The sequence below is a fragment of the Aptenodytes patagonicus genome, chromosome 14, assembly GCF_965638725.1.
Source record: "Aptenodytes patagonicus chromosome 14, bAptPat1.pri.cur, whole genome shotgun sequence".
Taxonomy (NCBI): Eukaryota; Metazoa; Chordata; class Aves; order Sphenisciformes; family Spheniscidae; genus Aptenodytes; species Aptenodytes patagonicus.
The window spans coordinates 18615189-18640268 of record NC_134962.1 but is presented as its reverse complement, the minus strand read 5'-3'; the positions used below and the strand labels follow the sequence as shown (position 1 = coordinate 18640268).

The window sequence follows — 25080 nt, the reverse complement described above, 5'->3', positions numbered from 1 at the left end:
AGAGGGGTTGGGAAGGGGAAGGGGAAGGGAAGGGAAGGGAAGGGAGGGGAAGGGAAGGGAAGGGAAGGGAAGGGAAGGGAAGGGAAGGGAAGGGAAGGGAAGGGAAGGGAAGGGAAGGGAAGGGAAGGGAAGGGAAGGGAAGGGAAGGGAAGGGAAGGGAAGGGAAGGGAAGGGAAGGGAAGGGGCAGATCTGAGCAGCTGAGGTGTGTTGGAGTCTGCAAAGGGTTGGTGTCAGGCAGGCAGCTCAGCATTCTCACTGCTGCTATTAAACCCCTGCGGCACGGCAAGGACAGCGTCTTCCAGAGGCAGCACATGGATTTCCCCGCAGCCTCCAGATACTGTTGCATGTTCCTTAGCAAGCAGCAATTTCTAACTCTGTGGCATCCTGGTGTTACTATTCTCTTCCTTTGAAGCGTTTTGCCTGCTGGAGGCAGGTCTGCTGCAAAAAGCTGTGTGTTGGGATTACTCATGCAATGCTAAGTCTGCCAGTAGCATCCAAGGTTGCATTTGCATTTCTGCATATCTCTCCCTTTCAAGTAGGGACCTGGGATCATCCTCTCCTGATTGCAGTGGGGAGCCGAGCTCTGCCAGCAGTGAGGTTTAAAGCTGATGTCTGAATCTGTACCAAAAGTTTGGGCATAAGGTGCCATGTGCAGAGGGTGCCCCGAGCCTGCTGGCTGCTCGGATCTCTTGATGTGCATGAACGGGGTTTCCAGGGCACACGTTTGCTTGGATGAACTCCACAGTGGGAGCTCCGTTTGTGCCCAGCTGAACAAGGCTCGTGGTTCCTCTCCTTGTACCGGATGCTCTGTGGCCCAGTGGGCCAGGAAATCTTGCTCCCATGTCAGGATTAGCTCTGTCAAACATGCCCCCCAAAATGTGCCAGGATCTGCTTCACACACCCATCCCATCCCATCCCATCCCATCCCATCCCATCCCATCCCATCCCATCCCAGTGCTTCGAAGCCGTTCAGCTCGGTTTGGCCTTCTGAAGTACTGAACAACTTTTACTTCAGATGTGGGGCTACTTTCCCAGAAATGTAGAGACAGGAGGGGGTTACTGGCTCTGCCATATTGTACTGAGATTTGAATCGTTGAATAGGCTCGGGGCGCCACATCCTGCCCCTCCGTGGGCTGGAGCAGCCATGTGGTGCCTGCCCCCCTCTTTGGGCTGCAGATGCATGTGCCTGTGTCGGGCTTCGCCTGCAGCCAGCCACCACGTAGGTGATCCATGTTATTCCTTGCACTTAGCTGTAGCAGGCAATCAAACCATAGGCATTTGCTGCTATTACAAATGAATGCTTCTTGCCAGGGCTGTAAAATAGGCTATTAAATGACACTGGATATTATTTTCTTTGCCAACAGATTTGTAAATACGAATCAGTAAAGCAGCCTCTCCTCTGTTACAATAATAAATACAATCTCCATGGTTGTCTCTTGTCTTTTTTGTGAATTTCTGAAGAATGATCATGCCTGCCTGGAGCTGCAGATTTCAGCCTGGATGGCAGTGTTCATGAATAACATTTGGGAATCAGCATGACGTAAACACTTGGAAACCAAGCTGTGGGCTGGTTCTGTTCTTAACTCTCAGGCAGCTATTAAGGGACACTAGATGAAACTTGGAAGAGAATGGGTTAAAACAGATAAAGGACAATACACAGGATCTTCTGGAGCCTTTCAGTGTCAAAAAGGGATTAGAGAAATTTATGGGCAATAGCTCCACAAATGGGCAGTCAGAGGATAAGAGAAGGATGTACTGCTAATATCCCTCATCCAGCAGCAAGTGGACTGCAGGAGGTGGCCACACACACGTGCTTCCCCTGCATAGTCTCTGCTGTTGGAGATGTGGTTAGATAGGCTGTTGAGCTGACCCACCTGGGACGTTCTTATGTTCAGACTGGAGGATTCTCTGATCTTTCCTCCATCCCCGCTCCAAGGAGCAGCTGGGAGCAGTCTGTGTTGGTGCTCCTGACTTGCGCTGGTTGCACACTGCAGTGGGGCTGCAGTGCAAGTGCTGGCTGTGCTGCTTTAGCCACGCAGTGACGAGTTGCTGACCTGGGTCTGGCTGGTGCTGCTGATGCTCTAGGGGTGGTCACTGTCCTGGCAGCACTGGGAAAAGATGGTGCACTTCAGGCAGAGCTGGTAAGGGCTGCTCGGTCACTCCGGCAGTTTAAGATCATGTGTGCTGGCCAAATCACTGGGCCTTCACACCAGCGTTGCTGGCAGGAGGGACAGGCTGGTGGCCTGTAGCCTTCAGGAGAGGGGCAATGACAAATGAGAGCAGAAGGAAGACCGATAGCATCGTAACTTCACGCAGCCCTTTCCTAGGTGGATGTCTGCAGCCTGATGTCTAGGCGTTCCCCAAGGCTTTGCTGTGAAATGAGCTGATTTCGGCCAAATCAAAAAAGCCCACAAACCAAGTGCTTCAGCTCGGGCTTAGAGACTTGGGCTTGCTCCTGCAGTCACCTTGGCCTTGTTAACCTGGATTGCTTAAAAAATCAATGGCCAGAGTAGCAGCTGGGCTCATAACGAGCTTGTGGTTTGTTCTCAGCTTCCAACAGCAGTGCAGTAAGACCCTGTGCCAGAGGGCGGCTTGGGACACAGCTCACTTGTCTTTGGCTCCTTGTAGAGAGGAGGCACCTGCAGCTTGTCTGAGACTTGCCACCAGTCGTGGAAGGGTAATGTGTCCCGACAGGGCCAGCAGCCTTGCGGTGCTGGGTGCTCTTGCTGGTGCTGTTGAATTTCTGGCAGGTTTAAGTCTCCTTTTCACAGAGCCTGGCGTGAGCCTTTTGCTGTCTCTGCAATCATGTCCTGGGAATCTGCAAACAAAAATGATTAAAGCAGTTCTCCCAGCTACTGATTGTAGCTGATAGACACTGTGCCCTCAGGTCTGCTGTCCATGCTCCAGCCCAGCTCCTGAAGAGGTTGGGCGGCTGTTGGGGGATCACAGGTGGATTTTGGACCTCTCTGTAGGTTCAGCTTGAGATGGAGGAAGGTGGGGCTCAGCTTTGGCAACTGTCTGGTGTTTTACGGGACGTGGTAACCACGAGGCCACCCATCCTGCTCACCCGCCACCCCTCCTGGTAGAGAAGCTTCCTGCAGTCTCTCCTCCCCTTGCAAATGTGAGGCGTCTCCCTCCTCCTGGCCCACCACAGATACTCCATTTCTCCCTCAAACCAGGGGTGCCCAGAGATTGTGCACCTCCCCAAAAATCCAGGGCAGGGGGAGGCCAGTTTTTAGCCTAATCCTCATGTAGATTTTTAGCCTAATCCTCACGTCAAGCTTTGCACTAAATCAGCCCTGTGGGAAGACAGAGACCAGAGAAACAGGCAAGCCTGCGTCAGGAGCCCTGCAGCACCGGCGGGAGGCAGAGACGGGAGGGTCCCTGTCCTGACGCTGCCCCAGTGCGGGTTTGATGTGGGTGCAGCAAAGCGCTGCCAGATTTGGCAGAACCGGCTAGTGGAGATGGCACTGAGCTGGGGCTCTGCAGAGCAGGGCTCAGGCTCTGGCACACCCATAGACTGTGGGACAACCATCAATGATAAGATGGAGAAAGCTGATTTAGCTGCTGAGTGTTGCTGCTTTTAGAGATCATGTTGTCCTATAGCATTTGTCAACTACAGTTAATGGTGGAGGGAGCAGGGTGTGGGTGCAGGCGGCTGGGGAACCATCTCAGGCATGAAGGGGGGACAGGGAAAAGCCCAGGCATTCAGAGTGAGGTGGACCACATATAGATCCCGCCAGAGTTGAGTGCTTCCAGGTGGCCATGGCAGGAAAACTTTTGGGACACATGTAGTCACTCATCAGCTGGACTTTCCCTTTCAAAGCAGGGGGCACCAGCTAAAGACTCTGCCCAGCCCGCGAAGGTTTGAACCTGCATCTCCCAGGGGCTCCTCCTGTCCCAGCCTCCTGGAACTGCTTCCATCTCACCATCAAAGCCATCCCTCTTCGCCTGAAGTGCTTAGTGTTTACTGGTACCATAAAGGGAGCTTGTATCCGAGGACTGAGGACTTGAGGACTGTGCGACCTCAGCCATCAGGGTTGGTGCTGGCAGATTCAGAGCCCAAATCCACGAAGGTATTCAGAAGCCCAAGACCAAGGCTGGTCTTACAAGCTACTGCTTCTCCCAAAGGAGAACTAGTGGTTTATGTCAGCTCATCTCCACTCCCAGCCCCATTTCCTCCAATCCTGTCTGTGCCAGATCTGGTGCTTCATTCAGTTCACAAGCAACAGGGGAGACTGGGTGGGTCACAGGGGGGATGCGGAGCACAGCGGGATGGAGGAGGAGTGGGACCCTCTCTTTTGAGGGCAGTGAGCTATTGGATTGTTTCAGCCACGAGGTACAACTTCCCCTGAAATGACCTGGCCTTGGTGCCTGCTGGGAAAGATGAAGGTGCTGCAACTGCAAATGGTACCCAAATACTGGGCTGGAGGGGTGCATGCTACCTCCCCACGCTCAGGGCAGGATAAACATTGAGAAGAGAGCAGGACAGCTGGACCCTATAGCCCCAGGGACCACAGAAGGGCCTATAGAGCAGGGTCTCTATCACCTGCAGGCAGACAGCCCCAAAGAGGACCAGGAGATGAAGGGGGCTACAGCCTCACCCCTACGCCCAGTTGAATCAGCAGGGCGGGGGGGGGGTGTGTGCGCGCACACGCATCTAGGTGCATTGGTGCAGAAGTGTCCGCTTGTTTGCATGTCTCTCCCACACCACTCCATGGATGGGGCTGCTCCTGCCCTGACCAAGGGCACAGGCTGAGGGTGGACATCCTTCCATGGAGATCTGCAACTGGTTCCCAGCCTCTCTGGATGCTCTGGCCAACAAAGAAGGGGCGAGAAACTGTCCTGAGGTATAAACTGCCCAAATGTGGAGTGCTGTTGTGACCAAGGCACACTGGCTTGGTGAGTCCCTCATCTCCAACCCTTTTGTGCACCTTGGGACCCAGCCTGGAGGTCAGCCAGACCTGTGGGGACCTTCAGCAACACTCTGACAAGAGCAGGTACAAGCAGGGTGAGGCATGGTGGGGCAAGCTGGACACAGAAAACTCATCCCTGGACTGCTGCATGCACTTCGGTGTGGAGGGCAGGGACTATGTCCAGATGAGTCTGTAAACTCCCCTGACCCGTGCTGGCCCTCTTCTAATCCCCACCAGGGCTGATGATCTGCACAGCACACCGCCTCTCTTGGCAGCAGAGCAGTCAGCTTCTGCAGTCATGCAGACTGCAGTGACCCCGCGTGGGCTGCGCAGAGGCAGCGGAAGGCTCCCTGCCTCTGGCTGGCAGAGGCCCTTGTGCAGGCGAAGATAAACCCCTGCGGGCACAGAGCCACCCCTGCGCAACTGCCACACCTCGGGTGGCCGGTCAGGGAGGAAGGGAGAGTCTCCTGCAGGGGATTACTTCAGCCAAGTGCAGAGGTGGCCTCACAGACCGCTTGCTGGAGCTGGTTTGGCCCCCTTTTACAGTCAATGCAAGAGGTGTTTTTCTAAGCACAGTTCCTCCGGTGCCAAAGTGGAGGCAGAAGGCTGGCCAGGTGCGTTGCCCTTGCCATGTGCCTGATTTTCTCTGTTGAGTTACAGGGAGGCCGGCCAACAAGCTCAACTCTCCAGCAGGCAAGGGAAGTGCCAGCAGTGTGGCTGCCTGCGCTCAAGCCAGCTCTTTGATAGCATAGCTGTAGAGCTGCCCTTGAAGGGAAAGAGCTGGAGGACACCTACTGGGAGCTTCCTCCCTCTTCTTCAGGAATGTCGCCTAATCGCAGACCCTCGCCCTTGGTCTCTGCATGAGCCAGGTCAGCCATTCCTGTGCTGATCTGGACCCTGACCCCAACCCATGGACTGACATCCTCCCTTGACCGCAGACCTGCCTCATCGCTGTGGGACTTGCATGCTCATCTGGTTGCTGTCACTGGACCTGCTCTGCTCCCATTTACCGCTGGCCTGCACTGTGCTGGGTAGGGCAGTGCCCTGCCTGTCCCGCTGCCAGCTCGGCTCCGGCTCACCTGTCCCAGCACAGCATCCCACTCCTGCTGCTCCCTGACAGCGAGCCAGCTGGGGTTCATGACACCGTTCATGCTGAGCATAAATAAAGGCTGTGCAGGTGAGACCAGAATTGCTTTCCAGAGAAGGCAGACAGACCCTTCCCGGGCTGCAAAGCTTAATTTGTCCACAGGTGTATTTATTGGCTTCCTTGATGTGTGGGGAAACACTGGATCCCAGCTGATCCAGCTGAGCCGAGCAGAAACTCTTGGAGGGGGCCAGGATCTGTCTGAGACACGGCCGAGAACAGGCAGAGGCAGCACTGGTGTTCATGGTGGCTGCCAGCGCAGGAGGACCGCCGTTCCCTGGGAAGGGCTGCCGCTCGTGGTCAGTCAGCCAGAACAGGTAGGTACGTCTAATCTCCGAGGGTTTCCAATAATGTTAACCATGGCCGCTGACATTGGATACTGAAGCTGGAGTCCTGGACAGTGCACAAGGAGAAACAGATCACAAATTGGCATAGACACATCCCTGGGCTGCCAAAAGCCATGTGCTCTCGGTGGGAGCAGCAGAACAAAGGATTATTTCCCACATCTCGAATCCAGTGGGATCTAGAAAGACCGATTTCTGTGGAGAAGGAAGTGGTTTCTGACATGTGCCTTCTCATGGCAGGTGTGCTAAGATTCTGTGTTGTTTTTAAATGAGGAAAACTTCTGAATGAAATATAGTGCTCTCAAAAAACCCAATACACAAACACTATGCTGATGTTTTGGTAAAAAAAAAAAAAAATCTATTTCCCTCAAAACTTTGGAGTTATTTTTTTAGCTGCTTTCTATTTTAATTCTTTCTGCGTTTTTTTCTCTTGCTTCTAGAAACCTGCAATGTTAAAACCCCATGTGAGATTTCCAGGTTAAAAAGTAAATCCGAACTGATAACTACATTTTCTGCCACTTTTTTTTCCTGTTGTGGTATTTTTAGCAAGCCACTCTGCTTCCACAAACTCCCAGCACACAGCTCACAGGCTCTGCCAGAGAAGCATTAGCACACAAGTTGCTGTACAGCGATGGGGACCACTCTGCTCTACACCGTCCTCTGTGCCCCCCAGGTCCTGTGCGGCTCATGGCGCTGGGCTGAGGCTGATGTCATGGGAGCAGCCAGATTTGTGCAGTGACAGCAGTTCCTGTGGTGATTCGGGAGGAGGAAGACAGGAGAGAAAAGCACTTGGACTCGGGGCCGTGCCGTGCCCTCCTCCGGAGCCTGGCAGCACCCGCCGCCCCAGCCCTGCTTCTGCAGACACCTTGGCCACAGCAGTTACTCTTTCGATCCTGAAACCTGGCGGCAACAAGCATCCACTCGGCTGTGGCCTCTGAGCAGAAAATGATGGATTATCCCAGGAAAACCACCTGAACCAGAAGAGTTTATCCACCCACAGTGACAAACACAGTAATATCTGACATTAAGAACTCCAGCCTGCAAAGATTTTTGGTCTTCTGTGTCAGTCTGGTTTTGGCTTTAACCCAGCATAAAACTAAAAAAAAAAAAAAAAAAAAATTCATTTGCCCCTGTGCAATTCTCTGTCTGCAGAACATCCAGTTCTCCGGCTGTACCGAAGGGCAGCCAGCCGGCTGAGGGGCGTTAGCGATCCCCCTCCGTTTGGCACTGGTAAGGCCTCACCTGGAGCGCTGTGTCCAGGTCTGGGCTCCCCAGGACATCAACGAAGGGGACCCAGTCCAGCAGACGGTCAGAGGGCCGGTGTGCGGGAGGAGCACCCGCAGCCTGGCCCTCCAGGTTCACGGAGGGCCAAAAGTGTCAGACTGCTTTTTTTTGCGCGTATTTCACCCCTGTACGGACCCCGCCGCCCGAAACGCCCCACGCTCCTGCCCGCAGAGCGCTCCCTCTGACACCGCACCGCGGGCCTTTTCCAGGCACGCCGCCCGGCTGCGGGCAGCAGGACTCCGCAGCCTCCGGCACGCAGCTCCGAGCACCCGAGGGGCGTTTTCCCCGAGAGCGGCGCCGTTGGGGCCCCGCGCGAGAAGCTGCCGCCGCGGGAGGGGCAGGGCGTCTTCCCTCTGAGGCGGCAGGAGGCTGGGCGGGCTCCGTGGGAAGGTGCCATTCCCGTGGAGGTAGCGGGGCGGCACCTCGCCCGGCCGGGGCCACCTCAGGCCGCGCTCCCTCGGCGCCCTCGGCCCGCGGGCGGCGGCTCCCGCCCCGCCGCCGCCTCAACGCCCGGCCCCGCCCCCCGCCTCCCGCCCCCAGCGCGCGCGACCGCCGCCGCCACGCGGGGAGAGCGCGCCCCCTGCCCACGTGCCGCGTCCGCGAGAGGGAGGGGCTCCCCGGGCCCGCCCCTCCCGCGGGGCCCCGCCCCCTCCCTGGCGGCGCCGCATCGAGGCGGCCATTTTGTGGCGCTGCGCGGTCGGTGGCGCTGGGCTCGGCGCGGAGCGGGGCCCGGGGCAGTTCGGCTCCGTTCTAACCCTTTTTCCCGTACAGATCCCTCGGTAAGAGCGCGGCGGCGCCCGGGCGGGCCGGGCCGCCTGCCCTGCCCTGCGGGCCCGCGGCGAGGCGAGGAGGGGAGGCGAGGGGAGGGAGGCCGGGCGCGGCGCGGCTGGCACGCGTCCCCGCGCACAAAGGGCCGGGCCGGGCCGGGCCGGGCCGGGCGGCGCCTCCCGCGCTGCGGGCCCGCGGCGCCGAGTGGGGGCCGCTTCCGCCTCGCCGCGGCCTGGCGCGCTGAGGCCGGGGGGCCCGGGCCGCGGGCCGGCCCCCGCCCGCTCCCTCCCTCCCTCTCGCTGCGCCCGCGCCCGGCGGCCCGCGGAGCTGCGCGGCCGGCGCGGGCAGGTGAGTATGTGCGGGCCGAGCGCAGGCGCCGAGGGCCCGTCCGGCGGGGGCGGCCGAGTGACCTTGTGGCGGCGCCGGGTCCGGAGCCCGAGGCCGAGCCGGGTCCGGACTGCGGGGGCTTTGGTGGCGGCGGCCGGGGCTGGGCGGGCGCGGGCGGCGCCGCGGCGGTGTGGGGGTCGCGCAGCCCGGGAGGGGCCGGGAGCGGCGCCTCGCGGGCCCCGAGGTGCGGGGGAGCGGCGGGGCGGCGGGAGTTGCGCGCCCGGCGGGCGGGGCGGCGCGGTCCCGTTGTCGGCGCCTCGCCCCTGCGGCGCGGGAGGAAGCGGCGCGGGGCCGGTGCCGGCGGGGCTCGTCCCGGGGGTGCTCCGCGGGGCGCCGGCGGCTGCTCCTCGCCCGGCCCCGGGGGAGGAAGCGGGGAGGAACCTCGCGTGGGGCAGGTACCGGCCCCGCAAGGTGTTCACCGCGGCCGGGGTTGGTTTCCATAGGCGCTACCGTCAGCTGGAGGCTTCTGGCCTTTTTGTGTCCCGTGAAGTCTGGAGCACGTCTCCATCCCGCTGCGTTTTGTCCCTTCAGAATGTCTTTAAGGAACGGAAGTAACGGTGGATCCTTGCACTAACCAAAAAGCTGCTTCATGTCATACTTATTTAATAGATGGAATTGGGAGGCACCATGTTCTTTTTCCTGACAGGCCTAGGTTCAGATATGGCTTATTGCCACCTTAATGTGTACAGAATTTGGAATTGTATGCGGTAGGAGAATAAAACCAAATGTTAAATACAATGCTAATGACTTGAAGTAACCTTTTGTAGGTATTTGTACAGAAGCTTGTAACTGAGCATCTCTATAACAGAAGTACTTTTGACCTGGGTTCATTTAATTTTCTATAATGAACGAGGATTCTTTCACAGGATCAGTTTCCAAAAAAAGCCAAGTGAGAAGACTTGCAACGAAGATCACTCATAGTATAATTCTGTCTTTAATTTTTGTGTGACTTTTTTAATAGTTCTGGAATTGAAGGTGGCTTAGATGAATGCTCGTTATTTGACCTGAGTCAGCTTGTGGAAGAGTTCAGTTCACGTTCTTGCTGATAACTTTGTTGATGTTTCCTGAATGGAAATAAAATTTTACTTGAGCAGTCTGAAGGTAAAATTTGCTTGCCTGTAATCCAGAGTAATTAATTAAGGTCAAGTTGGGAATGAGGCTAGAATAGTAATTGCTCATAACAGTGCTGCCTTGACTGAAATGTAAGAAGCATGTAATTAATTCTTACCTTTAATTGGATAAGTTCTCTGAAGCGCTTTTCTTTTGCTCTTGTAGTTCCTGATAACCTAGGCAATGATATTGACCTAAATTCCCTTGGTCAGGAAGGGAGGGTGCAATCCCTAATTCAATTATAGGGGATGATAAATTCTCTGTAACTGCATATTTTATTTATAACTGCATCTCTAGAAGCTAGGTATTGTCTGTGGCTGTAATTTGTCAGACCTTGACAGGAGCTGACACTGTTGCTGTTGGAAAGCTGTCCTGCCACTTGTCTCCTCATTTCTGCCCATATGGCACTGTCCTGCGCAGATGTGAGCACTTGTGCAACAGTGTTGTGAGCTGAGCTAAAGAATGTATGGGGGGCGGGGGGAGGACTTATTGTTCAGCCCTACAAGTGGTTGTCATCAGTATTTAAACTGCATTCTTGATGGTTGCCTAATTGTGTGGGTGCAGTGTTTTGTTTTTTGTTGTTTTTTTTTTTTAATTAAAGGAAAAAGAAAAGTTGCATATACTTTGGACTTCATGGTACATCATATTGCGAAGTCTTGTGAAGTGCTTGTAATAGTTCATTCAACAGTTGAACAAGTCTACTCCTTTCTTTTTTGCTTCAATTTATTCCTTATCTTCATTCTTCTGTTCCTTGCTTGCCTACAGGTTTATTTTGACTTCTTGTGCTTCCTGTAGGAAAAGACTTTTTTCAGGTAAGAAATAGTAACTTGGAGCCCTTGGTTTGTCCTTGCTGTCAAAATGCCAATAGCTACATGGCCTGTATATTTAAAAAAAAAACCCTTTTGGAGCTGGTGGCTTTTCAGTTTTTTTGTGGATGCAAGCACCAGACTTAAGTGATCATGCGTGTATGTGTGTGTACGGGTGTATAATGTGTCCATGCTGACTGACTGCAGATGTATGTGGCAGAAAATAATGCACGTTCGACTATAATTAACTTCTTTTTGAGGCTTGTTAGTTTGTTGACATGCCTTTGTGTGGTTTTTACTGGGCTTGAGAACTTTTGGCCAGCCTTGTTTCAGTATAGCCAGCTGCAGTCTGCCTTATTTTTTTTTTTTTTTTTAAGAACTCCATTTCAGGTAGGTTTATGAAATTGGTTAAAAAGATATAACTGTCTCCATCTGTGTCTTTAGATAAGTAGCCTGTATTAAAAGAAAGAGGGGAAGCACTACTGCTTAGTGTGGGGTGGATTTACTTTTTTCAGTATGAAGTTAGCACCAAAGAGCTTTCCTGATGTTGTTGCTGATGTTAAAATACTAGTTTCAAAACAGTCTTCTTTTTCTGCTACTTACACTCAGCACTTCTTTCCCAAGGAAATGGAGAATATCCTTCTGTTCCACAGAGTGCTTGAGTCAGAAAACTATCTCGAACACCTCTAGTGCTCCAGATGTAGAACTGAGCATCCTTAGCCTAGACCTGTGTATCAGTGGCACAAAGACAGTGCCATTGATAGGGTTTGAGTTAGGGTTTTTAGTTAGTCGTAAAGCTGAAGGCTTAAAGACTTCTGTTAGCGTAGCAGAGGTTGCAAGTATACCAGACTTTAATTGCTTCTTCACTATAATGCAAGTTGCTAATGGCTTTTTTGTTATGTGATCCCCTGTATTTATATCAGTCCTTTGCCTGGATTGCAGCTCGTGTCTTCTCAGTATTGCTGTCATTGGTCTTGCAAAAAGATGCACTGATTTATTTATTTGTTTTTTCCCTGCTGTCCTTTCATCTCTGAGCTGGGGGACAAGTCTACGAGCAGCCTTGAAGTGCACCCCTTTCTTTCCTTTTTGTAATAAAACAGGGGAGTCAACATCCTTCTTACAGTGTGGCACATACACAGATGATTTGTCTGCTTAATGCATTATCTTAAGTAAAGACATAATTTTTCATCAAAGCAGTGTAACTTGCAAGATTTCCTTTTATTTGACTGTTGTGAAAATACCCTTTTCTTTATCAACAAGTAGGGTGGATTTGGTCCTGTCTAGTCAGAAAGCAGTTGAATAATGAAACTGACAATGCTCTGTCTTAAGTGTCAGAAGACTATATACTGACTGGTTGGAAACAGTGCCCTATGGGTTTTTCAGTGGCCAATATTGCAGGTGCTATAAATTATCTGTGAAAAATGTTTCTCAAATTTTTTTTTATGGGTGTTTTTACAGGTAGACTTCTTCCAAGAGTCAAAAGTCCAAGTTCAATTACTGCTGCAGGTACTGTTACCAGATCATTTTTGTGCTTTTGTCCTGGCTCCTTCCATTTTCAGTCATAATCTTTTCCTCTGATAGCTAAAATACATGTTGATGCTCACTGATAAGAAAAATCTTAGGTGCAACAATCTGCTGTAAGTGTATAGTGTGCTGCTGGAACACCCAGAGCAACCTCAAAGCCAGGACAAGACATCTGGTCAAAACTGAGGAATTAATTGGTCAGCTTACTGATGAACACGTAGCCTTAAGTATTAAATTTCTATCTCGGATGTGGACTTCTCTAGAATACCAAGGTATTGCTTTCAGAAAGGATGTAGGTGGTAGTACTTCAGAGCCACCTAATACTTAAATGTTTGTACTGACTTTAAAACATTGGCATCGAGTGCATAGTGGTATTAGACTCAGTAATCTAGGTGTTGTAACCAAGCAGACAAAATGTAGGCAAATGGAAGTCATGTTCTTGGACCCTGCCCATTTCTTAAAGGTATGTTCTTTAAAGAAGAAACCTGTTGTCTTTGCAAAATTGTGAAATTGTCATATGAGTTTTTGAGCCCATGCGTGGTTCCTTTCCTCATCTGTTGTGCAAGGCCACTCTCTGACAGCACCTTGTCCAGGGCTGTTCAATAGACTCAACCTTAGGCTGCTGTAACACCACCCTAAACCAAATACTTACATATAGTCCCACTGTAAGTAAGTTTGTCCAAGGAGTTCTGTGGGTTTTTTGTTGTTTTTGCTTCTGAGGGAGCATAGAATGGCAATGAGAATCGGTCCACACTTTTCCTTTTCCTGATCTCATTTTTATTTGACAAAGGCAGTGTGAGCCTGTAGGTACCCATTAGGCAGGGCAAAAGTGTCTTTTTGAGGACAGTTACACTCGGTGCATTCAGCATCATGAAGTGGTTTTATACAGCTTCAGTTCAGGTAGAAAAACAGGAGAAACTGCATTGGAGCGCATGATCTGCGGGCTAAATTAGGCTTCTCGGAACAATGCAAATGGCTGTAGCTTGCTTCTGCCACTCCTCCTGCAGTCTGGAGAAGCCTTGCATGCATTGACATGAATTGGATTTGTGGATGAAGAAACTGTTCTGGAGAAACTTAGTTTATTTCTTGTATGACCAAAACGCAGATCCCTCTGCCATGTGATGAACACGTAGTTTATTCAACTGAGGTTGTCTTCGTTGACAGGAGAGGACTGCATTTGGTCATCTTGGCTTCTGTTTGTTCATGTGGCTAGACATGCATGGATTGATGTGATGAACTCTCATGATTTGGAGACTGTGCTTCTATAAGGAACAATGCAGCTTGCTTGAGCCATCTGCAGGTCTCTTAGCTGTTAAACATTTGAACTCTTAATTTCCTTGAGAGAATTCTTGCTGTCTGATATACTAATTTGCACCTTAAAAATATCCTTCACACTAAATTTATTCTTTCTGAACTAAGAAGATCTAAAACCATGGAGATGTTTAGAGTCTTAAATTGCTAGAAGCTTTTTCAATGAAAGAAGTGTCTCAATTTTTTTCCCCTGATTTGTTAGGCTGCTTTTTTTGTGGTGGTTATAATTATTTCTAAATGCAAGAAGGGTTTTTTCTGTATCTCTGAATAGTTTAAAAGATATTTTTAAAAATTCAGAAAGCATCGGTCTTACCATGATATATCTTGAAAAGCCATGCTTGTTAAATAAGAATGTCTGTAATTTGAGCTTGTTGAAGGCTTGTATCTGACCTAGGGTTTTGGTTGTTTTTTTAAAATAACCTGTACTGAAAGATGACTTGTTAAAGTTTGTTAACCACTGTGGTATTGCAGCAGAAATCCACCAGTATGAGTAGGAATTGTATGTTACATCAGAAGTGATGACTTCAGTTGTGTGAATCCCAGTCTGCTGCAATTGTTCTGCAAAAGAATTTTGATGTACTTCCAAATCTAGAACACTCGGGCATTTTGACCCTTTGACTTGGATTTGGCAGTTTTGGTTTTGTTTGTGGGCTGCTTCTCATACTTGGTATTTCAGAATTGAAGCTTTCTCTTTTTTTAGCTACTGTCCTCAGAAGCTTTCTCTTTTTTTAGCTACTGTCCCTAGAGTTAAAGACTGTTTGGGCGATAGGAGTATAATTGAGGCAGTGATATTCATGGGGGTTCTCAGTAGTAGTTCTCATTAAACTGAGAGGAAAAGAGGGTATTAGATTTGGGGCAATTGGTTGCATTTAAGTATCTTTGAACGTTTCAGATACATTTGTTTAGAAGTCTTATCTGCCAAATAGCAGTTAGATAGAAAAGTGGGGAGAGCCATTAAGAATTTCTGCAACTTGGAGTAACAGAGAAAGGGAAAGTGTGTGTGTGGGGGGGAATAAGGGAGGGAGGGGACACCCAACAGTAGGAACTCTTGTTTTCCTATTTAGCAATCCATTGGAAGAGATGGTGAACTCATTATGATCATCTGTGCTGGATCTTTAGCCTGTCATTTCACCTAGAATCACACATTCTCAATGTACAAGATAAAACTGTAGGCTGTAATTTCTTTTAAGTGCAACTTGGCCCATAGGGTGGATTTAACATGTAAGCGATCTATTCTTTAAATGTCTGCAGACAGTACCTTGAATTTTGCATATACAAGGTTTGGTAGTTACTGTCTGCTTGCTTAGTTAATGGGGCTATTCCAAAATATCTGGTGCACCAAAGTAGGAGTAATGATAAAGTTACTGGTGGCTTCTGTTTGGCAAAGGATAAATGAATGATGGAGAAATTTCATGTGGATATGCAGAGAGAGTGTCTGTGTGTGGATCTCTAAGTTTCTCTCTAATTTGGATCATAGCAGCCTGCTGATTCTGTGTATTGAAATATTTTCAGATTAAATTGATATTTTAGAGGTTTTATTGCATGATTGGGATATCATTGGCTGTAGAGAAAATATTTTTTTTTGAACTCTAAGCTACTCTTAGTCTCAGAATTCACATGACATGTTTTTCCTTCCCTATAGTTGTACAACAGTGTTTGGAATGTTTGCAGCCATATAAGCAACGAGTTTCTTCTTGGTGAGTATAAGCATGGATCCTTGGTTTTGTTAATTGTAGCTATTCTTTAAGCTTTTGACATTTTGCTTTAAAATTCAGGTTTTTCTTAATTCTTGCAGAGGCACTGTGGATAATATTTCTCTAAATCCTTATATTCTTAAAACTGCACATTTTCAGTTGGAGGAAAAAATGGCAGGTTCATTAAAGTAGATTTTCTTGAATATTATTTTATTTGGGAAAAACCTGCTTTATTTCATGTGACTTAAACCCTTTTCCCAAATCTTCTTGCTTGTTCAGTGTTTAAGAGTGTTTGTCTCCTACCTTTAGTATGTTACAGGAAAAGAGGGGAAACCAGAACAGCTAAATGAGAGATGATCAAATGATTGAAAAGAATTCTTTTCAGTAATGAGTATTTATTTCTTTAATTGCACTTGGTAATTCAAAAAGGTTTTATTATAGAAAAATATTTCTTCTGTTCTGTTGAACTGCCCATGTTCATAATTTCTGCTTCTATGTTGGTCTGTCCCAGTCTTGCCACCATTTGAATTGACAGCACAGTTACATAGGACGTTGTTGAAAGAGTGGAAAATGACATTCTCGATGTCCTGTAATCTTAGGGAGAGCGTGAGGATCTTGATGGGGGGAGGGTAACTTATGTTTGCTGACACCTTTTCCCTTTTGTCACCGAGTACTTTGAGTAAGTCTTGGTTTCTGCCTGAAGAGGAGAGCAAATGTAAATTTTTACTGCTGTCAGTTTTGTTAGTCTACTTGTATAAACTTGAGGAAAAATAGGAGTCTGAAATAAAGTCTTATGCTTTGAGGGAATGTTTCAGTGTTGAGGAATTAGCTGTACAGTGTTCTTGTTATGGAAATTGTAGGTATCAGTTCAGGATCCAATTTCAATGTTGTGTTGATCAGTCAAAGAGTTTGACTGTGTAGTTGTTGATTGAATCTGGGAAACTTTTAAAGCAAGAAGTGAGTGCTGGTTAAGATCTAGTTGAGGATCCTGCACGATGCAAACAAGAACTGCATGTAGTTCAATGTTTTGTTTGAAATGTGTCTTTTGGATAGAAAAAGGGAGGTGATGCAGTATTCCTTGGAATTTATTGAAATGTCTTGATGGTCTTCATGTCCAGTTTGAATCTTTCCTGTTTCTGCTCCTGTTGCATTAAAAAAAAATTTGACTGAAGATCTGAGGCATTGTTTTGAAATACCAGTGCTAATGACATCTTCTGAAACTTGTGTGTGTCCTAAAACTTACTCATCTTGCTATGAAATGGTATGCATAAACAAAACATGAGGCAGGAGCATAGGGATCCTTAGATGAATAGCTAGTACAGAAACTGTTTCTGGGTTAATACTTTAACAGGTGTGGGGTTTTACTTCTGTTTTTATATGTAGGGTAAAATACAGTGAGGCATACTTCATGGTAGCCACGCTACTGTAGGCAAAACCTGGTAGGCAGGCTTTTTTTGTCTGCAGGCAATAAAAGTCTGTTGTAGTCAGTGCCAAAACAATTTTTAAAAGTGGTGTTTAAATGTTTGTGAGACTTGTACTTAGTCTTCATAAGATGCCATTAGGCTTGTATAATATAAATGGTGTCTGTAAATACTGTTTTGCAGTCTGACGTAGCCATTACCTTTTCTCATCTGCAGGTGTGTGGTTTCAGCACAGCATGGCTGTGGTCATCCACTTGCAAAGTCTTCTGATTGTGGTGGGGACCATGGACTTCTCTGGATTGACCATTCCTGATGGGGGCATGCATATTGTAGGGGGTGAACTGGGTGAGGCTTTCATCATTTTACCACTGATGAAGATGCGAGGCTTGGTATCATGTATGCGGATGGTATAAGTAAAAGGTCAAAACTAACTATTGCAGAGCAATAAAAACCTTATGTGCGAAATGTGGTTGGACTTAGTCCTTGGCAGTTTCAAAATGGGCACATAGATGCTAGCAGTTTTGGAACACTGGTGCTGGAGTGAATGGCAGAGTCAGCTTAGGCTTTGTGGACTTGACTGTAAACCTGTTTTGGCATAGAAACTGCTTATACTGCTATACACAAAGGAAACAAAACAAGCTTGTGTTTTGCTGCTTGTGTAGGAACTGCATTTCACATCTTGGGGCAGCCTTTAGTATCCCAGTTACATCTGTGCTGCATCTCTAGTGAACACAGGACAATCTCTTGCTAGTTGCTTTTACTCCCTGGTTTTGCCAGTGTTTTTTACTAACCCACTACCTGTTCTACCTACCACGTAGTCCTACTGAATCACCAGTGATGTAGAATGTCTCATAGGAATTGGACAGCAAGCTTACCATCCAGAATAAAACATAATACTACTTTGCATTGAAAATTTATATTTATGCAAACTGTCAAAGTTTACCATGTTCCTTTATCAAGCCAGAGAACTATGTTTTTTCATGGAGTTCCTCTTTTTTTTCTCTAGCGTGCTCTGATGGAGGAGGTGGTGGAAATTCCTGGGTTTGGCATAGATACACTAAAGAATGGAGGAGATAAGAGGTTGAATTGTGGGAGTGATTTGCCTTTCTTCTGCGCTGCTTATGAAGTACTGAATTGAGACAGTACTAAGTTTGGAAGTGGGACTGATTTAAAGGCAGGGGTTTTGGTGGGATAGTACGTAGGAAATGGTTTAATCATACTTACCAGTGATTTGGAAAATAATATTTGCAAAGGTAGGTAAGATTTTGAAAAAGGCTGCAGTGATTCTGCAGTTTCCAGAGAGAAAACAATAGAAGCTGTTATTAGTGAAAGTCTGCTGTAACTGCTTGGTTTTGCTCTATATGGTAATACGAAAGATTTCTCCAGTTTCTAGAGGAACCCTCTTCTTGCACATCACTTGGAACTTAGTGATGTGCCACGTTTGGGGCTCAGCACTGACAGAGCTTAAAATTGAAGAGAATAAGAACGACTACAGGTGTGGGTATACAGGACATGCACTGTTAGCAGAGCAGAAAACTTGTTTTAAAAGACAAAAATCATGATCCCTGAAGGGATCAATATTAATGTAAGTGTATTCTCCTCTGCATTGCCCTGATATAAATGTGCCTTCCTGATTGGTACCTGTAAGTATTTGAATAGTCTTTAAAAGCTAAATTACCTCATGGTGACTTTTATGGGAAAGAAAAGGCTCTCCCTTTTAAACAACAGAAATGCGTGGATTTACAAATATTTTCTGTTGGAAGTAGTGGCTTGTCTAAATCCTGGAGTATTTGTTCCTGAAACAGGTCTAATCCTCATAGTGGAATAGGAGGTTTTGGAGAAAAGCCTTACAGCTTTGGGGGTAGGCCTAGTAACTACCCCTTGTTTTAATCGTGGTCTTGAGCACTTGAGAAAAATGGATTCCCAGGGTTACCAAAATGAAAAGCCTGCTCGCGTCTTGGTTCAGTTACTAAGTTAGTACAAATTCATTTTCTGCTGAAGAAAATTTTAGAAGAGATGTTCTGGTGAAGTGTTATTTCCAAGTTGTATCTATGACTCTGATTAGTCTGGGGTTGTTTGTTAACAATCTGTTTTGATGTAGTTCAAGGTTTTTAAGTAGTTCTTGCAGAAGAGGACTTTCAGCAGAGGCTGAAACATAAAATCTCGAAGCAGAGGCAGGTCCCTGTGTTTAGTGTTTTCTTTCTGAGAAACAAAGTTCTCTGTATGGTCAAGGTCATGCTGGTGAAACATGGACGGGCTTTAGCGTTGCCTGTTGGCCTTTGTTTGTGAAGAGCTATGTGACGGCTCCCAGTGATGGTTGTATCGTATGGTTTCGGTCTTGCTCTAAGGCTGTATGTTTCAGGGTAAAATTGTTGAGATCCTCTACTGAGTAACTTATCTTGTGTAATGTTCTACCAAGTATGTATCTGCTTGAGGAAGCTGTTCCTGAAATGAGCTGCAAATGAAAAAGCCTGCTTTGCAAGGCATGCTGAGTATAGGGACTGCTGGATCAAGTTAAATCCAGTTGCAGGATGTGAGAGAGAACCCAAAGCAGCCCAAGTTTCATAACTTGGGAGGGGAGAGGAAGGAAGACTTTGGGGGAGGGGGCAGTGATATGAGATTTTTGCCCATACAGTTTTTCCTCTCTTTCCACTTTCTGATCAGCTGCCTTGTAACAAGCTTGGCTTAGTTAGTGAGGTGCAGTACGGTGTGCTCTGACAAATGCTGGTGTTCAGCTGACTCTAGCTGTAAAGTGGACAGAGTTCAGATTTTTCACAGAATCTGCAGCCTCTGTAAATATGGCTAAATGGCTTCTGTTTTTTCAGATTTCCCTTTAGTTGTGATACTCGTAGGTTTTTTGATACTTGACTGAAACTATAGTAAGGCCTTCCTCACCAAAACTGATGTTTATTTATAGAAGCCCTATTGTATGAGATCCTGTTACTGAAGTCAGGAGGTGTGTATGTTCCTCTTCCAGTCTCATGTAGGTGAGCTGAAATTACTCCCATTCTTCAGGATTGCAGCTATTACTGAAGGAGATCACTGCAGAGAGCTTCAATAATGTACTTCCAGTACTTTTAGGAGTACGTGGTCTTTGTGTGTCCCTACTTAGTGAAAAGGAAAAATAAGTTTACTAGGACAAGAGTCATCTTGCAGCTGTAATTTCTTCTACAAGTGTTAAGCAAAATGCCTGTCCCACATTTGGAGGCATGGAATTCTATTGCTAGTGCGAGTAATGATGTAAATCTGTGGAGAAAATAGTGGATGTTTGAGGTGTGGGTGGATAAACTGTTTAAAAAAGAAAAAGTAGCTTTGCACTTGCTTCTTGGATTTCCAGATTTTTTTTTTATTCTTCTTACTGTTTATTTTTCATCAGAACGTAAAACCCCAACCATCCTAACTTTTCCTTAATTTCCTTCCCCCTCTTCTTTCCCAATTAAAAGTTATGGAGGTGATAGGTAAATCCTCCCCGCCCCAGCCTCTAGCCTTATTAGAAGATAGTCATTCCTGGACTGATTCAGGTCCATGCTGGGCGAGCTCACAGTTTTTTATCAGATACTCTAGAAAGGTAACTTGCCATGTTTCTCAGTTCCTAGGTGGCTAAATTTTTTTTTTCTTCTGTTGTGAATCACTGTGTTGTGAATTGAGCTTACAGGCAATAGCATATTTTTTTTCCCCATACCATTGTAGGCTGCTTTAACTGTAGTGAAGATAAGTCTAAAAGCAGTGCTTTAGAGGAAGACAGCAGATCATCTTCTGGTAGAGAAGTTTCTTTGCAATGTGATTATGATACTCGAAGTGGTGGGGGGTGCCTCCATGGCCAGCCCTTGGCAAATGGCCTGGTTTAAAAAATGTGTCAATGGAGTAGCTTTTCCCTGCAATAGAAGCTTTATGACTTTCCTAAAGATCTTTTGGTTTCTGAACCACACTTGAACTTAGAGTAGTTCTTCATAAAATAATGTTAATCCTTTTGTAGATGCAGCTCAGTTGATACCATTGCTGTTTATGCATTGTGTGAATCAAAATGCTGCTGCTTATTTCTGTTGCCAGTGCATGTCGTCTTATTCTTGTGGTGTGAGACTAGAAGGTTTTTTAATTTAACTTGCATCCATTTCGTACATCTTTAATTGAATCTTCAAGATACAGCCTTACTGTAAGGAGGATGGTATCGAATAAAACTTACTCGTACTTTTGGATCTTGTGAGCTTGAAGACTACAGGAATGGATCATAATTTGTATCTTATAATTGTGGGAAACGACTGACAAAAATTTGGGAAAAATAGCTCCTGATCAGGCTTTCCACTAAATGTACCTTGAGAGAAACTACTTTGGCAAGATTTCTTAAGTCTTTATATTATCTGTTGGAAGCATGTCTTAATGAAGACTACTTTTATTTTCTAGTTAAAATGGTGAAGTGGGAAGAAAGCAATGCAAATATGCAAGCAGTATAGACAGTCTTCTAAAATTTGTTAAACTACGTATTTCTAATGTCTCTGAACTCTATTGCATTTGTAGTGATGAGGTGACATAGTGTTCTTGAATTGTTTCACTAACATGGTAGCTGTTGAAAGATTGTTACTGTGTTTGGTTTTGCCCACTTCCTGTTTACTGGATTCCTTGTTTTCATCAAAACTGGGAGGGGGGAGAGAATATCATGAAACTTCTGTCTCAGTTCTGAATAAATATTGCGTTGCAGAGTTCTTAATTGACCTGGAACTTGGACTGATGGACAAAGGTTGAGCTTCAATCTTTCATGGTCCAGTAGCTACCATTTTGAACACATTTTTGGAATGATTCTGCACACTGTCACTTGGGAACCCTTGTTTAAGAGATAATTGCCCCCATTACTTTCTGCAAACAAAAAGTAGAGGTCCCTTGACATCTAGCTTTTGGGGATTATGGTGCATAAGCTTATTTTGTGTATGTCTTGATTAGTGATTGATATTTAATTGCATTTTTCAGGGGAATAAAATCAGCAGTGTTGATATTACAAAATGACAAAACATCCTCCGAATAGAAGAGGGATCAACTTTGAGGTGGGAGCCCAGTTGGAAGCCCGTGACAGATTAAAAAACTGGTATTTTTTTAAAACCATTCATATTATATTAACTCTAAGTCTTTAATATCTTAAACATTTTGTATTGGTACAATATTTAGAGTCCTGGTCATTGGTTTGTAGGAAAGTAGTTAATTTATAAAAGTTTATATACCAGTGGTTGAAATGGGCGATAGATGCTGATATGTTGTTCTGGCCCTTAAAAAGGAGTGTACTGGTGCTATCTGTGTCTGGGAAATAGGACTACACATAAATCTAGTGGGACTTCAGACTCTGGTACTCCTGAATTCACATTTTAAATTCTGTGCTATACACAGATTGCAGAGCAGACATTATGAAGAGAGAAATCTTTTGCAGTACAGAATACCCAAGGTAGTTCCTCACTACTTCCTTTCCCACTGCTGTTGTGAATTCATAGGCTTTAATGTCTGATTGAAATTCTTGCGGCCTGTGCTCATGTGAGAGTGGTCAGCTTTAGAATTAAAGAACTGGGTGGGGAAACACATTCCACACTAAGAAGTTTGCTCTGGAGACTGTCTTGCAGACTTCAGTTGTGAGGAAGAGTACTTTTCTTGACTAACCACTGCAGTAGGAAGGGGAAAAAGGGCCGAAAAGTTACTTGGGCTAACCTTAAGCCTTCTAACTCTGTTCGTTTTAGGAAGTCAGCTCAAAAATTAGCATTTAATAATGTTCAGTGTTTTCATACAATGAAAATTGCTGGAGACAAAGACTTCTTAAATACAGGAATTAATTGGGTTTTGTTAGTTCCTTAAGATATCATCTCTCTCCTGAAGTCAGCTATAGTTTACTTTTATTTAAGAGTCTATGTGGGTTAGGCATGATTGTACTTTAGGCGCTGGAACCTGCTGGCAGGTTAAGTGTGCAGAAGTCACAGTATTGAAAACCATCTGGACATCCCGGAAGGATGGAGTGCTGCCTTGAACAAGTCCCCTGTGTCTCAAAACATCTTGGTTGCATGCAGAGTATTTCTCTGCTTTCCAGGTACAAGGGGATTGGAATTGTGAAAATGAGTAAACATATCTCTTTATGGAAAGAACATGAAGTACAAACATTAAATCATACTTGCATGTTATGCTGGTTTTCCTGCGTAACCAAGAGTTGCATAGGTAGGACTTTGAATCTGCATGCATCTTTTGTATTCTTGAGCTTTGTTTATACAGCAAGAAAATAGTCACGCCTACAAAAATGAGGTTTCTTAGCCTGTCTGTAACGTAGGCTTATTAAAGATGCAGTTTAGTATAGACTGTGTTTGAGTAAGGCTAATGTGTCTGACTGTTGTCCTTCTGACATGTTTGGACAACAACAGTGTCTCAAAGTATGGGAGTACACAGCTCTTACATGGGAAAACTTTGGGGGGGAAATTCAACACCTACTATACTTTCCAAATCTGAATTTTGGACATATGCTGCATGTCCAAAACCAAGCCATGTTGTTTGGTTTTTAAAAACGCTTGATTTTAAATGACCTGTCTTATGCCCAGTGTTTTGCAACTCCTTGATCTCACAACTTAGTTATTAACTCTACAGTTCTGAAAGTTTTCTTTTGCTTGCTAAGCTTTTGAAACCTGGGTCAGAAAGTCCATGTTTCCTTGACTGGTGATCTGCGTGTATTTCTGTTTTCAGGGTTTGTGAACCAAAATTTGTAAGATCTTGGGACTTATTTTCCCTTGGCAATATCAGTCTGACACATCTCCCCAGGTGTGGATTTGTAGAGGACAGCAGACTTCTTTTTTTCCCCTGCTGCTTTCACCTGCTGCTGTGTGAACAGCACCAGCTATGGTGTGGTTGCAGTGCACTCCTTTTATGTGGATACAAAACTCTCCATTTGCTGATACTTGCTTTTCCCAGTGCTAGACTTTCAGAGGTCCAAGCTTTTCTTGTGTGTACTTTTGTTGCTATGCACTTAAACATAGGCAGAAGTCTCTTGTCTGATCAGAGGGCTGGCTTTGATTTCTGTGCTCAGTACCAAACACACCAGTCAATTCACGGGCCAGTATTGCTTCTCAAATGGCAGTAGTGCCTTGGAAAGTATTTCATTTCAGAGCTCCATTTACCTGCCTTTCATGGCAGTGGCTTGTGCCCTGAAATGCTAGTTCAGGACTTTCAGGGTGTTTGGATGTGATGCCAACTCTATTGAAGAGGAAAAAAAAAAAATTCCTGTATGCCAGCAGAGTAGTCAGTGCAGAGTCTGCTCCTTGCCAAAGTGCAAAGTGAATTTTGCATCTTTAGAGCTCTTATCAAAGGTTGCTTTGTTGTATCTGGAATCATAATGTATTCGAAGTGCACTTCAGTTCCTGGTGCAGTTGTCTGTCACCTCCTAGACTTGAACTCCAGGGAGTGCAGTGAGTACTTTTGGTACTTGGCTTAGTTCTTAGGGCTTGGTTGATGTATCAAAGCTGTCATGAAAGGCTTGTGATAGTGTCTGTTGACCTCAGGGCACTAAGGGAGAGCTCTGGCCGTCAGGTGGTGCCTCCATGCATGCTGAAAGGTCTCTTGCTACACAGTGCTGGAGTTCAGAGGATGGAGTAGTGGGAATGCTCCGGTAGGGCAGTCCTATGTGGAGAGATCCCAGAGAGGCTAGCTGTAACGATGTACGTGCACACGCTGTCCCGGCTGAATTGAGTTCTTGAAACTTTTTGCATTGATCATTTAAACTCTTCAGTGCTGGCTAGCTGCAGACATCCTCTCTTACTGAAAAGAGGATGACTCTGCACTGGATGCCTGCAGTAGGCAAATGACACCTCTTGTGTTACCTTATTGTAATGACACCTCTTTCAAGTTCTTCTGTCTGTTGTGCAAGTAAAATGGATATGAAGAGACTTTTAATTCTGGTTGAAGCTCTTGAGTATTGAGAACAAGATTAGTATTGTTAAGAGTATTGTGCTACCCTGTTAAGGTAGAGATTGTCAGTCTGTCATGGTTTAACCCCAGCTGGCAACTAAGCACCACACAGCCGCTTGCTCACCCTTCCTCCCTGGTGGGATGGGGGAGAGAATAGGAAGAGCAAAAGTAAGAAAGCTCGTGGGTTGAGATAATCTCAACCAGGACACAGTCCCATGAGTTTAATTGCTCATGCTGTCAGGACTTTGTCTCAGTACTGAGAAGATGAAACCCCATAGCTGTTGTCCTTTATAGTACTGGTTCTCCTAGATGCTTCCTTTCCTCTCGGCATTGCTTTGACTGCAGTAAGCTTGTCCCTTCCTAGTTCTCGGAGGGGGTTTTTACAGCAATTCCATTTTGGTATATAGGAAAGGAGAAGGGAGACAAACTAGTCCAGGACTGAGATAGGAACTC

The 25080-nt window shown here is 46.5% G+C and overlaps 1 protein-coding gene across 8 annotated transcripts in view; it reads left to right on the top strand.

Moving 5' to 3' along the window:
• The first annotated feature begins 8350 nt into the window (after positions 1 to 8350).
• Positions 8351 to 25080, top strand: part of PHF20 (PHD finger protein 20) — a 76776-nt gene continuing 60046 nt past the window's right edge. For 4 of the 8 annotated variants that reach the window (XM_076351887.1, XM_076351886.1, XM_076351885.1 and 1 more), the window contains exons 1-6: positions 8351 to 8468; positions 10720 to 10766; positions 12219 to 12266; positions 15238 to 15292; positions 16927 to 17055; positions 21673 to 21787. In XM_076351887.1, the coding sequence (XP_076208002.1) occupies positions 21705 to 21787 (83 nt within the window). In that variant the 5' untranslated portion in view covers positions 8351 to 8468; positions 10720 to 10766; positions 12219 to 12266; ... (1 more) ...; positions 16927 to 17055; positions 21673 to 21704. Of the gene's footprint in view, positions 8469 to 9805; positions 9946 to 10719; positions 10767 to 12218; positions 12267 to 15237; positions 15293 to 16926; positions 17056 to 21672; positions 21788 to 25080 lie in introns of all 8 variants that reach the window. The other 4 variants (XM_076351881.1, XM_076351882.1, XM_076351880.1 and 1 more) reach the window with 4 other exon arrangements.